The sequence below is a fragment of the Aquarana catesbeiana genome, linkage group LG02, assembly GCF_042186555.1.
Source record: "Aquarana catesbeiana isolate 2022-GZ linkage group LG02, ASM4218655v1, whole genome shotgun sequence".
NCBI lineage: Eukaryota > Metazoa > Chordata > Amphibia > Anura > Ranidae > Aquarana > Aquarana catesbeiana.
This window is the reverse complement of record NC_133325.1, coordinates 801,448,199-801,463,692: the sequence shown is the minus strand read 5'-3', so window position 1 is coordinate 801,463,692 and position 15,494 is coordinate 801,448,199. Positions and strand designations below refer to the sequence as shown.

General features: G+C 43.5%; 1 protein-coding gene across 3 annotated transcripts in view; it reads right to left on the bottom strand.

Moving 5' to 3' along the window:
- Positions 1-15,494, bottom strand: part of LOC141129483 (CD276 antigen-like) — a 493,387-nt gene that overhangs the window by 114,524 nt on the left and 363,369 nt on the right. For all 3 annotated transcript variants that reach the window (XM_073617540.1, XM_073617539.1, XM_073617538.1), the window contains exons 2-3: positions 8,867-9,133; positions 661-706 (exon numbers count right to left, since the gene is read on the bottom strand). In XM_073617540.1, coding sequence (XP_073473641.1) covers positions 661-706; positions 8,867-8,884 — 64 coding nt within the window. In that variant the 5' untranslated portion in view covers positions 8,885-9,133. The remainder of the gene's footprint in view (positions 1-660; positions 707-8,866; positions 9,134-15,494) is intronic.

The following is a 15,494-nucleotide window of genomic DNA, read 5'->3' as shown; positions in this document are numbered from 1 at the left end:
ATGCAGGGCGCTGGACACACGGAGTTCAATGGGGTTTTTTTTCTTTTTTGAAGCACGTGATTAGAGCCTGAGGCTCCAATTGGCTTCAAGAAAGGGTGGGCTCGGGGGGGCAGAGCACTGCGCCCTGAGTCAACCCAGTTGTGTGACAATAGCGAAATAATATTTGCTATTTTCTTCCTGCTTCTCCTGAAGCAGGAAGCGGGTCCTGAGACCCGATTGGCGAGGGAGATTTAGGATTTCCAGCCAATCGGGTCTCAGCTGGAAGAGAAGCAGTGGCCCGGCTCTTCCCTTGGCAAGCTGCAGCAGGTGGAGGGGCAGCTTTCAGGAGCCCTACCCCGGATCCAGCACCACCTCCTAAGGTAAGGGCATGGATGGCTGCCTTCCCATCCGTCCCGCCTGGGGGGCGGGGGTTGTGCTAGTGTGAGCAAGGGGGCCAGGGGCAGCTTCCAGGATCTCGCACAACCTCCGATCATGGCCCAATGTCCGATCGCCACCTTCCCGTCTCTCTCCCACGGGGTAGTGGGGGTTATGAGGGGGGTGGATATGCAAGTGAGGGGGGCAGGTTTGTTAGCCCTCCCTCCCCCCCAAAATATTGAGCACCAGCTGCAACTGGATATGACATTTGGAAATATACTTTAAGGACTTAAAATAGCCACTTACCTGTGGGCTGAGCGTGCAGGAAATTTATGTAGGTTACCAATGCAACCTACAACATAAAAATGTTACAACAGTCATTGTAGTGATACCAAATGCTTAATAAAGACTATCCAAATATACACATACAGTATCTTCCTGTAATGATTTTACACAGTGCAGGGTGTCACGGTTATAAACCAGAATAAAGACTTGTGCGTTGCACAGAGCTTACAATGAGGATCGTTGGATCAGGAAGTTGTCTATAGACAAAGACAGAACCAGTCCATGCAGACCCGGGGCAGATAAAATCTCCTGTATGCATGGCCATCAAGGTTGCTCACTTCTTTTGCTGCTCTGTTAGGAAGTGGGGATGGACGGTGTTCCTGTACCTTCCCCTGGCACCTACATACCAGAGCATCAGGCACCTTCAACCCTGAAAACAGGTTTCTAGTGTTCCTGAGCCCTGGTGCTTCCTCTGTATCCTGCACCTTGTTCTTCCATCCTGTGCCCAGTACCCTTCTCCAGATTCCTGCCACCCTGCCGTCTGATTATCTTGGTTAGGACATTACCTGTTCGTGTTTACCAACATCTGCCTGCTACCCACCTCGACCTTTGGCCTGTCCTCAACTCTGTATCTGTCTGATGATTTGGTAAATTGCCCTCATTTCATATTTGACATGAACCATCTGTAGTGGGGCAAGTCTGAAGTTTACTCCCCTGAGGAGTCTGTCCCACAAAACCAATTGAGAGGCTCGCTAATGCAAGCTGAACTTTCTATGGTTCTTATGTCCTGAGGCAAGACTACACCATCAGCGAGAGACACAAGTCTGCCACCTATAGTCAGATTGTAGTTGCCTCCTTTTTTCAGTTGTCCATGGAGCCCTACTACCTGTATTGAGGTAGGTCAATTCCAGATGCTCCTCTCTCCCCCTTCCTGATTTTTATTTTTTTGCATATTTTTCATACTTCGTCAAACAAATTTTAATATTACACAATGATAACCCGAGTAAATCCAATATGCAGTTTTTAAATTATTATTTCATTTATTAAAGGGAAAATAGCTGTTCAAGCCTGCCTGGCCCTATGTGAAAAAGTAATTGCCCCCATCCCATGTTGAATCATGAGTGAACTGTGATAACCACAATTTTTTGGAAAGCAGAGTTAAATTTCACTTGCCACACCCAGGCCTGATTACTGCCAGACCTGTTGAATCAACAAATCCCATGAACAGAAGCTGTCTGACAAAGTGAAGCATGCTAACAGATCACAAAAAGCCACACATCATGCCACAATCTAAAAGAAATCAAGAACAGATTAGAATATAAAAGGGGTAAGGGGTAAATGGCAGTGGCGTAGCATGGGGGGTGCCGTGGCCCAGGGTGCGACATTTAGGGGGGCGCAATTTCGTGCCAGTAGTGTCACTACTGGCTGCCTTCTCCTAATTTAATTTCCTGTGTCCCCCGCGCTCCGGCCGCCATGTTCAGTGTCTGGCGCCCTGTGATTGGGCGTATGGGGGTCATGTGCGGCGTGGGGCTGGCCTATCCGCGATCACGGTTGCTCCTGAAGTCCCGCCTCCGCACATGACCCCCATACGCCCAATCACAGTGCACCGAGAAACAATGAACATGCTGGCCGGAGCGCGGGGGAGACGAGCACTGGAGAGTGTGAGCCGCCAGGGCCGCTGTCTTCTCCTCCTCCTCCTATCCTCCAGACCGATGCAAGACAAGAAGGTAAGGAATGGATAAACACGGGGGGGGGGGGGAGAGACAGGCGCCGTATATGTAGTGTCAGTATAGGAAGACTAGGCAGGACAGTATAGTGTACAGTGTAGTATTGTGGTTAGTATAGTGTAGTGGTCAGTATAGTGGTCAATTTAGTGTAGTGGACAGTGTAGTATAGTGGTCATTGTAGTGTAGTATAGTGGTCAGTGTAGTATAGTGGTCAGTGTAGTATAGTGGTCAGTATAATGTAGTGGTCAGTATAGTGGTCAGTGTAGTGTAGTGGACAGTGTAGTATAGTGGTCAGTGTAGTGTAGTGCACAGTGTAGTACAGTGGTCAGTGTAGTGTAGTGCACAGTATAGTGGTCAGTGTAGTGTAGTTCTCAGTGTAGTGGTCAGTATAGTGGACAGTATAGTGTAGTGGTCAGTATAGTGGACAGTGTAGTGGTCAGTATAGTGGACAGTATAGTGTAGTAGTCAGTATAGTGGTCAGTGTAGTGTAGTGGACAGTATAGCAGTCAGTGTAGTGAACAGTGTAGTGGTCAGTATAGTGGTCAGTATAGTGTAGTGGACAGTGTAGTGGAGTGTATAGTATAGTGGTCAGTGTAGTGTAGTTCTCAGTGTAGTATAGTCGTCAGTATAGTATAGTGTAGTGGACAGTATAGTTTAGTGGACAGTGTAGTTCTCAGTGTAGTGGTCAGTATAGTGGACAGTGTAGTGTAATGGTCAGTAAAGTGGACAGTATAGTATAGTGGTCAGTGCAGTGTAGTGGACAGTATAGTGGTCAGTGTAGTGTAGTGGACAGTCTAGTTTTCAGTGTAGTGGACAGTATAGTATAGTGGTCAGTGTAGTTCTCAGTGTAGTGGACGGTGTAGTATAGTGGTCAGTGTAGTTCTCAGTGTAGTGGACGGTATAGTATAGTGGTCAGTGTAGTGTGTAATGGTCAGTAAAGGAATCAGGTAGGTCAGTTCTATTGTATTTGAAGGGACTCGGGGAGTACTAAAAGTCTGCAGGTTGGGGGGGCGCAAATTACTTGCCTTGCCCCGGTTGCTGACAACCCACGCTACGCCACTGGTAAGTGGCGCTCCTTGGGTAAGATTTCCCTATGTGAATGTGCAAACAAAATTAACCTCTAATGTGTCGTGCTGAAAGCCACCTGAAAGCTAGAATCCCAGTATAGGTGTGAAACAAAGATGCAAAAATATGCGTATATATATATCATAAAACCATATACAGGTAGATAGTACATCAATTTGTGGTAATGTGGCAATGTAAGCAATACCATTAATGTGATATATTCAAAATATTACAAATATTATATATCCAGTGTTCTATTGAAAAAACACCCAATTATTCCCCTGCTAACATCAAGCATTTGTCTTGATTAACAAATCTAATAAATCCACGTGATAAGTGTCCATATCAATAAAAAATATATGTATGAAAAAAACTGCACAGTGAAAAATATATATATAAGTGTCAAAATTTTTTTTACATAAAAATAAAAATAAAAGTGAAGCTCCAAATTGGCAAAATGGTCATGAAAAATGTGACATTTCTGCTTCAGCAAATACCGGTGACTTCTGTGATCCCCCTCAAGGGTCCCCACTCACCAGCTCCTGGTACCCCTGCAGGGGTAATGGGCATATACCAACAAGGATGGATGACTTCCTGGAACCGGTCAAGGTGTCCACATGGGTCCTCCATTCAGCCCAGCAACCAGCATCAAATCCAAGGGGTGGTGCACCGGCTTCTTGTGGTCATATCCTGTTGTCTTCTGTACTCTTATTTATATTCCTATGTTATCCTTCATGTTCACAGGCAAATCCTAATGATTTTGTTTTTCTCCAGTTGCTGAATATATGTGTTCTCTTGATCGCCAAGCTGTTTTCAAAACTGAATTTTAATGTCCTGATTGAAAAATTCCAACAGTCACCACCACGTTTCAAGGTCATGCGTTATTCCTCCTCGACAGGAGAGAGTGGTATGAGTATTACATGGCATCTCATCCACAGCAGGTTTAGAATCTTGTCAGTTTATTTGAAAGTTTATTTCATTCAAAACATTTTTTGACACTTATACATATATTTTTTTATTGATATGAACACTTATCACGTGGATTTATTAGTTTTGTTTATCAAGACAAATGCGTGATGTTAGCAGGGGAATAATTGGGTGTTCCCATTTCTTCTCTTTTTTTCAATAGAACACTGGATATATAATACTTGTAATATTTTGAATATATCACATTAATGGTATTGCTTACATTACCACAAATTGATGTAATCTACCTGTATATGGTTTTGTGATATATATAAGCATATTTTTGCATCTTTGTTTCACACCTACAGTGGGGACGGAAAGTATTCAGACCCCCTTACATTTTTCACGCTTAGTTATATTGCAGCCATTTGCTAAAATCATTTAAGTTCATTTTTTTTCCTCATTAATGTACACACAGCACCCCATATTGTACACACAGCACCCCATATTGTACACACAGCCCCCCATATTGTACACACAGCCCCCCATATTGTACACACAACACCCCATATTGTACACACAACACTCCATATTGTACACACAGCCCCCCATATTGTACACACAGCCCCCCATATTGTACACACAGCACTCCATATTGTACACACAGCACCCCATATTGTACACACAGCACCCCATATTGTACACACAACACCCCATATTGTACACACAGCCCCCCATATTGTACACACAGCCCCCCATATTGTACACACAGCACCCCATATTGTACACACAGCACCTCATATTGTACACACAGCCCCCCATATTGTACACACAGCCCCCCATATTGTACACACAGCCCCCCATATTGTACACACAGCACCCCATATTGTACACACAGCACCCCATATTGACAGAAAAACACAGAATTGTTGACATTTTTGCAGATTTTTAAAAAAGAAAAACTGAAATATCACATGGTCCTAAGTATTCAGACCCTTTGCTGTGACACTCATATATTTAACTCAGGTGCTGTCCATTTCTTCTGATCATCCTTGAGATGGTTCTACACCTTCATTTGAGTCCAGCTGTGTTTGATTATACTGATTATACTGATTGGACTTGATTAGGAAAGCCACACACCTGTCTATATAAGACCTTACAGCTCACAGTGCATGTCACAGCAAATGAGAATCATGAGGTCAAAGGAACTGCCTGAAGAGCTCAGAGACAGAATTCTGGCAAGGCACAGATCTGGCCAAGGTTCCAAAAAAATTTCTGCTGTACTTAAGGTTCCTAAGAGCAGAGTGGCCTCCATAATCCTTACATGGAAGATGTTTGGGATGACCAGAACCCTTCCTAGAGCTGGCCGTCCGGCCAAACTGAGGTATCGAGGGAGAAGAGCCTTGGTGAGAGAAATAAAGAAGAACCCAAAGATCACTGTGGCTGAGCTCCAGAGATGCAGTCGGGAGATGGGAAAAAGTTGTAGAAAGTCAACAATCACTGCAGCCCTCCACCAGTCGGGGCTTTATGGCAGAGTGGCCTGACGGAAGCCTCTCCTCAGTGCAAGACACATGAAAGCCCGCATGGAGTTTGCTAAAAAAACACCTGAAGGACTCCAAGATGGTGAGAAATAAGATTTTCTGGTCTGATGAGACCAAGATAGAACTTTTTGGCCTTAATTCTAAGCGGTATGTGTGGAGAAAACCAGGCACTGCTCATCACCTCTCCAATACAGTCCCAATAGTGAAGCATGGTGGTGGCAGCATCATGCTGTGGGGGTGTTTTTCAGCTGCAGGGACAGGACGACTGGTTGCAATCGAGGGAAAGATGAACGTGGCCAAGTACAGTGATATCCTGGACGAAAACCTTCTCCAGAGTGCTCAGAACCTCAGACTGGGCCGAAGGTTTACCTTCCAACAAGACAATGACCCTAAGTACACAGCTAAAATAACAAAGGAGTGGCTTCACAACAACTCCGTGACTGTTCTTGAATGGCCCAGCCAGAGCCCTGACTTAAACCCAATTGAGCATCTCTGGAGAGACCTAAAAATGGCCGTCCACCAACGTTTACCATCCAACCTGACAGAACTGGAGAGGATCTGCAAGGAGGAATGGCAGAGGATCACCAAATCCAGGTGTGAAAAACTTGTTGCATCTTTCCCAAAGACTCATGGCTGTATTAGATCAAAAGGAGCTTCTACTAAATACTGAGCAAAGGGTCTGAATACTTAGGACCATGTGATATTTCAGTTTTTCTTTTTTTAAAAATCTGCAAAAATTTCAACAATTCTGTGTTTTTCTGTCAATATGGGGTGCTGTGTGTATAATATGGGGTGCTGTGTGTACAATATGGGGTGCTGTGTGTACAATATGGGGGGCTGTGTGTACAATATGGGGTGTTGTGTGTACAATATGGGGTGCTGTGTGTACATTAATGAGGAAAAAAAATGAACTTAAATGATTTTAGCAAATGGCTGCAATATAACTAAGCGTGAAAAATTTAAGGGGGTCAGAATACTTTCCGTCCCCACTGTATACTGGGATTCTAGCTTTCAGGTGGCTTTCAGCACGACACATTAGGTGTTAATTTTGTTTGCACATTCATATAGGGAAATCTTTCCCAGGGAGCGCCACTTACCCCTTACCTTCTTTTATATAGTATTATCTCACCCTCCTCTGGGGGGTGCGATTTAGGGGAGGCTGCATACCTCTATATCCTAAGCGCGGAATTAATTCTAATTTATTTTTAAGAACAGATTAGAAAGAAAGTTATGTACCTGTATCAGTCTAGGAAGGATTTCAAAGCCATTTCTAAGGCTTTGGAACTCCAGTGAACCACGGGGAGAGCCATTATCCACAAATGGAGAAAACTTGGAACAGTGGTGAACCTTCCCAGGAGTGGCCGGCCTACAAAAATGACTCCAAGAGCACAACGACAACTCATCCAGGAGGTCATAAAAGAACCCAGAACCACATCTAAATAACTGCAGGCCTCACTTGCCTCAGGTAAGGTCAGTGTTCATGATTCACCAATAAGAAAGAGACTGGGCAAAAATGATATCCATTGGAAAGCTCCAAGGCCAAAGCCACTGCTGACCAAAAAGAACACAAAGGCTCATCTCACATTTACCAAAAAACATCCTAATTATCCCCAAGAGTTTTAGACAAATATTCTGTGGACTGATGAGACAAAAATTTACCTTTTTAGAAGGTGTGCATCCCGTTACATCTGGCATAAAACGAATACAGCATTTCATAACAAGAACATCATACCAACAGACATGGTGGTGGTAGCGTGATGGTCTGGGGCTGCTTTGCAGCTTCAGGACCTGGATGACTTACCATAATTGATGGAACCATGAATTCTGAGCTCTATCAGAAAATCCTAAAGGAGAATGTCCGGCCATCAGTTCCTGACCTCAAGCTCAAGTGCACTTGGGCTATGCAGCAGGACAATGATCCGAAACACAACAGCAAGTCCACCTCCAAATGGTTCAAACAAACAAAATTTAGGTTTTGGAGCGGCCTAGTCAAAGCCCGGACTTAAATCCGATTGAGATGCTGTATCCTGACCTTACACAGGCCCTTCATGCAGGAAAACCCTCCAAGGTGGCTGAATTAAAACAATTCTGCAAAGAAGAGTTGGGCCAAAATTGCTCCGCAGCAATGTGAAAGACTCATTGCCAGTTATCGCAAACGCTTGATTGCAGTTGTGGCCGCCAAGCATGGCACAACCAGTTATTAGGTTTAGGGGGCAATTACTTTTTCACATAAAGCCAGGCAGGTTTGGACAGCTTTTTTGCCTTAATAAATGAAACCATCATTTAAAAACTGCATTTTGTATTTACTCGGGTTATCTTTGTGTAATAATAAAATTTGTTTGATGATCTGAGTCATTTAAGTGTGACAAATATGCAAAAAAAATAAGAAAGGGGGCAAATACTTTTTCACAGCATTGTACATCTGTAGAGTGGAAGATCATTGGGTAAACAGATTGTCCACGATGACCACGTAGGGAGTGTTAGACTTTGCTCCTCAAGGTAAGAAACTCCTCCTGTGAATAAACTCCAATCATTCCAAAATCTGTCCCACCCTTCCTACGGAACCTCTACATCAGTGGTCTCCAAACTGTGGTCCGGGGGGCCTGATACTGCCCTTTGCTTGCCTTTACTTGGCCCCTGAGACACTCTTCCTTACACTGACAGCAATGATGAGGAACTATTCCTCCACTGACACAAAAGATGGGACATTATTCTTCTCACTGTCACTATCAATGGGGCATTATTCTATAATTCTATGTTCCATTTTCTACTCCCACAGGTCACAGTGAACCCCCACCCCCCCCCCCCCAGGGTCTAAAGGGCAGTAAACTGACCCTTTCTATTTAAAACGTTTGGAGACCCCTGCTCTACATCTTCAGATATCCTCCTTGTTTATGTGGTTTCATCACATTCAGTATTCAGAAAGGAAATGGATGATCAGCATTTAGAGAAGTTTAAAAAAATTCCAATAAATCTTCAGAATCTCACCTGTAAAAGCAATTTCATAGTAATCTGCGGTGTGACTTGTCCTCCTGGATGAAACACACAGAGTCTGTTCTAGAGGGAAGAGTTATGATGATTTTCTTTACTTCAGCCCCGGAAGATTTGGCTGCTGAATGACCAGAGCACTTTTTGCGATAAGGCACGGCGTTGCTTTACATGATGATTGCGCAGTCGCGCGATGCTGTACCGAAACAAAATTGACGTCTTTTCTTTTGGTGGTATTTCATCATCTCTGCGGTTTTTATTTTTGCGCTATAAACAAAAGAAGAGCGACAATTTTGAAAAAAAAAAAAAAAAACAATATTTTTTACTTTTTGCTATAATAAATACCGTATTTATCGGCGTATAACACGCACTTTTTTCCCCTTAAAATCAGGGGAAAGTCGTGGGTGCGTGTTATACACCGATCCCCGCTATCGCTATGTGAATGTCGGCGATCGCCGCCGACATTTACATAGCGAGTAGTTTCAAATATGGCGCCGCAGACTTCGGAGGGACTCGGCGGTGCTGAACGAGCGCCGCCGAAATCACAGAGCCGAGATACACATAGTCGGGTGTATTCGGCTCTTTCCGGTGCCGCTCACTGTCACGCCCAGTCCCGCCATTGGACCTGTGTTATGTCCATCATAGGGCGGGACTGGGCGGGACTGTGAGCGGCGCCGGAAAGAGCCGAGAACCCTCGGCTATGTGTATCTCGGCCGCGTTCGTTCACTTCCGCCGGTGCCGAGTCTCTCCGAACTCTGCGGCGCCATATTTAAAACTACTACCATGTGTATGGTGGCGGCGGCAGGAGGCATGGACACTGGGGACAAGGCTGCACTGGGGACAAGGCTGCAGGGACAAGGCTGCACTGGGGACAAGGCTGCATTGATAAGGCTGCACTGGGGACAAGGCTGCACTGACAAGGCTGCACTGGGGACAAGGCTGCATTGATAAGGCTGCACTGGGGACAAGGCTGCACTGACAAGGCTGCACTGGGGACAAGGCTGCACTGGGGACAAAGCTGCACTGATAAGGCTGCACTGGGGACAAGGCTGCACTGACAAGGCTGCACTGACACTGAAAAGGCTGCAATGACACTAACAAGGCTGCAGATGAACACTGATGAGGCTGCATTGATGGGCATTTTAATGTAAGTTTCTTTTCCTTAAACTTCCCTCCTAAAAGTTTTTTTCCTTAAAATTCCCTCCTAAACTTGGGGTGCGTGTTATACGCCGGCGCGTGTTATACGCCGATAAATACGGTATCCCACATTTTTTAATCGAAAAAAACTATTTTTTTCCTCAGTTTAGGCTGATATGTATTCTTCTACACATTATTGGTAAAAAAAAAAAAAAAAAATCGCAATAAGCGTATATTGATTGGTTTTCGCAAAAGTTATAGCGTCTACAAAATAGGGAATAGATTTATGGCATTTTTATTATTATTATTTTTTTCTACTGGTCATGGCGGCGATCAGCAATTTTTATCGGGACTGCGATATTGCAGCGTACATATCGGACACTTTTGACACATTTTTGGGACCATTGACAATTATACAGCGATCAGTGCTATAAAAATGCTCTGATTACTGTATAAATGTCACTGGCAGGGAAGGGGTTAACACTAGGGGGGGGGGCGATCAAGGGGTTAACTGTGTTCCCTGGGTGTGTTCCTACTGTAGGGGGGAGGGGACTGTCTAGGAGGAGAGAGAGATCAATGTTCATACATAGTATGAACACACGATCTGTCTCTACTCCCCTGAAAGAAGCGGGATTTGTGTGTTTACACACGCAGATCCCGGTTCTCGCTCTGTCACGCGCCCGCTGGGCACTCGCATCGCCTCCGGGTGGCCAAGAGGCGAAGCGACCTAAGGTAACGTCATTTTGCCCAGCCGTGCCATGCTGCTGCAGTAAAACTGCGGCGGCTGGTCGGTAAGAGGTTAAGAAAGCAGTAATAGATGTTATCACATTTTATCATTTTCACTTCATTTCCTCTTTTATTTATGCAGTTGAGCTCTAGAGCTGTGGTTCTCAACCTCGGTCCTCAAGTACCCCCAGCAGGCCATATTTTGGGAATTTCTCTTAGATAAAATATCTTTCCAAAATACCAAGCAATTGACTCTGATTTAAAGCACCCGTGCAAGATAAAGGACAACCTGAAAACATGGCCTGTTGGGGGTACTTGAGGACCGAGGTTGAGAAGCACTGCTCTAGAATAATTTTCCACTTCTAGCTATGGGCCCAATAATTTGGCCATAACTTTGTCCGAAGGGATATTTAGACATTTTTCTGTAAAAGAGTTATTTCCATTGGTTGTGTATAGTTGAGGACAATGGTAATAGTGATCGTGGTCACCAGGACAAACAGAGGGTGAATTGTCCTAACAGGGACACAGACAGAAATAAAAACCTGACAGGGGGTCTAATCCCTTTTCACTCCACCCAAAACTAGAAAAAAAGTGTTATCGTTAGTAATACGAACATTCGACCAGAAGAATTAAAGTACAATTGACAAGAGAGGAAAAGTCTAACAATATAGGCTGAGAATGACTGAACAGAGGAGGAAATATTCTGAGGAAAATCTCTTTACTGTACGCCAACGTAACACAAATATGCCGCCTTCATCTTCATGTGGTTCTACTGGGATTATATGCAGCTGCAGGCATCGCCCCGGTACAGTTTCTTATAGCCGATGGTCGGCTTTTTTGTAATAACCGATGTGGCTAAGAAGCCGTTCGGCTGTTATTGCAAGGAGCGGGAGGGGACGTCCCTCCCACCACTTTCTGCGGCTCGCCCGTCCCACCAGGAGGCCCGAGCAACCAGCCGTCATTCCGCTGGCTGGCCGGAGACCCGAACAATGCTGAAATTGGCTTTGATCGGATCTAGTAACCCGGAAGCGAAGTCATGACATCACTTCTGGTTTACTGGAGCCTTAATGGCGCCAGATTTTAAAAAATGACAAGCAAACTTGGCGTTTTGAATGCTTTTAAGTGCAAAGGAGGGATTTGGGGTCTTCTAGATCTCAGATACCTCCATAAAGAGTACCTGTCACCGCCTATTACTGTTACAAGTTACATTGTAACAGAAATAAAAGTGATACAAAAATAAATAAATTAAAAAAAATGAAAGGGATAGTGTAAAAAAAAAAAAAAAAAAAAAAAAATTTAAAGCGCCCCATCCTTCTAAGCTCGTGCGCAGAAGCGAACACATACGTAAGTTGCGGCCGCAAATGTAAACAGTGTTCAAATCACACATGTGAGGTATCGCCGCAATCATTAGAGTGAGAACAATAATTCTAGCACAAGACGTCCTCTGTAACTCTAAACTGGTAACTGTAAAAAAAAAAAAATTTAAAGCGTCAGCTATGGAGATTTTTAAGTACCGTAGTTTAGTTAGTCATTCCACAAGTGGGCGCAATTTCAAAGCATGACATGTTAGGTATCTACTTTCTCAGCATAACATCATCTTTCATATTATAAAAAAAATTGGGCTAACTTTACTTTTTTTTTTTTTTTTTTTAAGTTCATGAAAAAAAAACCTCCCAAAAAATTGCATTTGAAAGACCGCTGTGCAAATACAAATTGTAACGATCGCCATTTTATTCTCTAGGGTCTCTGCTAAAAAAAAATATATGTAATGTAATATATATATTCTAGCAAAAAATATGGATTTTAACTTGTAACAACAAATGTCAGAAATAGGCTTAGGCGTCAAAGGGTTCATCTTGCAGAGAGAATTGCTGTTGAAGTAAAATTTTGCTCACAACCAACCAGTATGTTACCCCAACTGATGCATGTAAATACTGTACTGAAATTAGGGACAGCATAAAAATAAAACTAGGCAAAAATCAGGCAATGCACTGGCCATGTTGGTTTTATAACTACCTCTCTGTTTAGAAACACCCCTGAGGTTCGAAGCACACTAGACGCTCATAAACCGCAAAAAAAAAATAGTGTCTTTTTTTTTCCCAGCATTGTTGCAATGTTTAGGAGCGTTTTGAAAAGTGTCTAGAAGCAGTAGCGTTCTTGTCAAGGATTGGGCGACCACTGGCGTCCTTAACAACCAGTGGTTGTTAAGAAGTGGGCCGGCAAGCCAACCGCCATGTCCTTAACGATGGATGACTATAAACTTACAATTTCCTGCAACCTTTGGGTCTGGTATGGATTTTAAGGGGAAGGCCACGCCAATTATTTTTTTGTAAATGGCGTGGAGTCCCCTTTAAAAACCATATTAGACCCTTATCCAAGCATGCAGCCTGGCAGGCCAGGAAACAGAGGGGGGGATTGACCAACCACCCCCCCCCCACTAAAATACCAGCGCACATGCCCTTATAATGGGGGTTGCTTTTGGGCAGGGGAGCTCCCCCCAAAGCACCTTGTCCCTACGTTAATGGGGACAAGGACCTCTTCCCCACAACCCTGGGCGGTGGTTGTGGGGGTTTGTGGGCAGGGGGGGTTTATCAGAATCTGGAAGTCGCCTTGAACAAGGGGGCCCCCAGATCCAGCCCCCTCCCATGTGAATGAGTAGAGGTACATAGTACCCCTACTCATTCACCAAAAAAGAAGTGTAAAAAAAAAAAAAGGAGGCAGTTTTTGATAAGTCCCTTATTAACCACTCAAGGACCGGAAAGGATTTGCCCCCTAATGACCAGGCCATTTTTTGCGATACAGAGCTGCGTCGTTTTAACTGATAATTGCACGGTTGTGCGACATTGTACCCAAACAAAATTGACGTCCTTTTTTTTCCTAAAAATAGAGCTTTCTTTTGGCGGCATTTGATCACCTCTGCAGTTTTTATTTTTTGCGCAAACAAAAAAAAAACAATATTTTTTACTTTTTGCTATAATAAATATCCCAAAAAAAAAAAAAAAAATTCTTCATCAGTTTAGGCCAATAAGTATTCTTCTACATATTTTTGGTAAAAAAATTGCAATAAGTGTATATTGATTGGTTTGCGCAAAAGTTATAGCGTCTACAAAATAGGGGATAGATTTATGGCATTTTAATTTTTTTTTACTAGTAATGGCGCCGATTTTTAGTGGGACATCAACATTACAGCAGACATATCGGACACTTTTGACACATTTTTGGGACCAGTGAAATTTATACAGCGATCAGTGCTATAAAAATTATAAAAAAAAAAAAAAACCCAAGATAGAGTCGAAGCTGCGCTCAGACTAAAAACATGTATATAAACAATGGTGTAAGAGAAAAGAGCTGCCAGCACCTATAAAAGTCCCGTATCTGACTCTCAAGATATAATAAGCAAAAAAGGATGCAGCGCTATATATATAAATGAAACATAATGAATAAGAACCCACCAAGTGACAACATATCAAAATAATCGATACATAAGTGGAATCATATAAGCAAAAGGAACTTTAACATGTGAAAAAATTATTTTTTAAAACCAGTGATATGCAATAGTCCAAAAACTTTTTAAAGTCCATAGACAGAAAAGGAAAAAAACCCTCATCCAGGAGAGGTGTGATGAAGAATAGATAATCCACCAAAAAGTGTATAAGTAAGGCCTGCTTACCAAACAGCGATGACTACTATTACAGCAGTCTCGCCCAGCACAGGGATTAAGGTCTCCCTAAACCACAGGTAAAAAGCGGGACCAATGTCTTTAACCCTCGACTGTCAACTTTACAAATTTTTGCTTCCATTGGGTGCCCCCCTTCACAGGAGCCTGTGAACTCCTGCACATGTGCAGTGCAATCTCTCTCCCATCAGTGGCCGAGCTCAGGGACAGAGAGATTGCACTGCACATGTGCAGGAGTTCACAGGCTCCTGTGAAGGGGGGCACCCAATGGAAGCAAAAATTTGTAAAGTTGACAGTCGAGGGTTAAAGACATTGGTCCCGCTTTTTACCTGTGGTTTAGGGAGACCTTAATCCCTGTGCTGGGCGAGACTGCTGTAATAGTAGTCATCGCTGTTTGGTAAGCAGGCCTTACTTATACACTTTTTGGTGGATTATCTATTCTTCATCACACCTCTCCTGGATGAGGGTTTTTTTCCTTTTCTGTCTATGGACTTTAAAAAGTTTTTGGACTATTGCATATCACTGGTTTTAAAAAATAATTTTTTCACATGTTAAAGTTCCTTTTGCTTATATGATTCCACTTATGTATCGATTATTTTGATATGTTGTCACTTGGTGGGTTCTTATTCATTATGTTTCATTTATATATATAGCGCTGCATCCTTTTTTGCTTATTAGTGCTATAAAAATGCTGATTAGAGTAAACTAATGCCGCGTACACACGAGCGGACTTTACGGCAGACTTTGCCCGGTGGACTTTTCTACATACTTTACGACGGACTTTCTGAATGAACAGACTTGCCTACACACAATCCACCAAAGTCCGTCGAATTCGTACCTGATGACGTACGACCGGACTAAAACAAGGAAGTTCATAACCAGTAGCCAATAGCTGCCCTAGCGTGGCTTTTTGTCCGTCGAACTAGCATACAGACGGCGGACTTTTCGACCGGACTCGATTTCGACGGATTAATTTAAAACATGTTTCAAATCTAAGTCCGTCCAACTTTTGAGAAAACAAAGTCCGCTGGAGCCCACACACAATCGAATTGTCCGACCAAATCCCGTCCGCCGGGCAAAGTCTGCCGT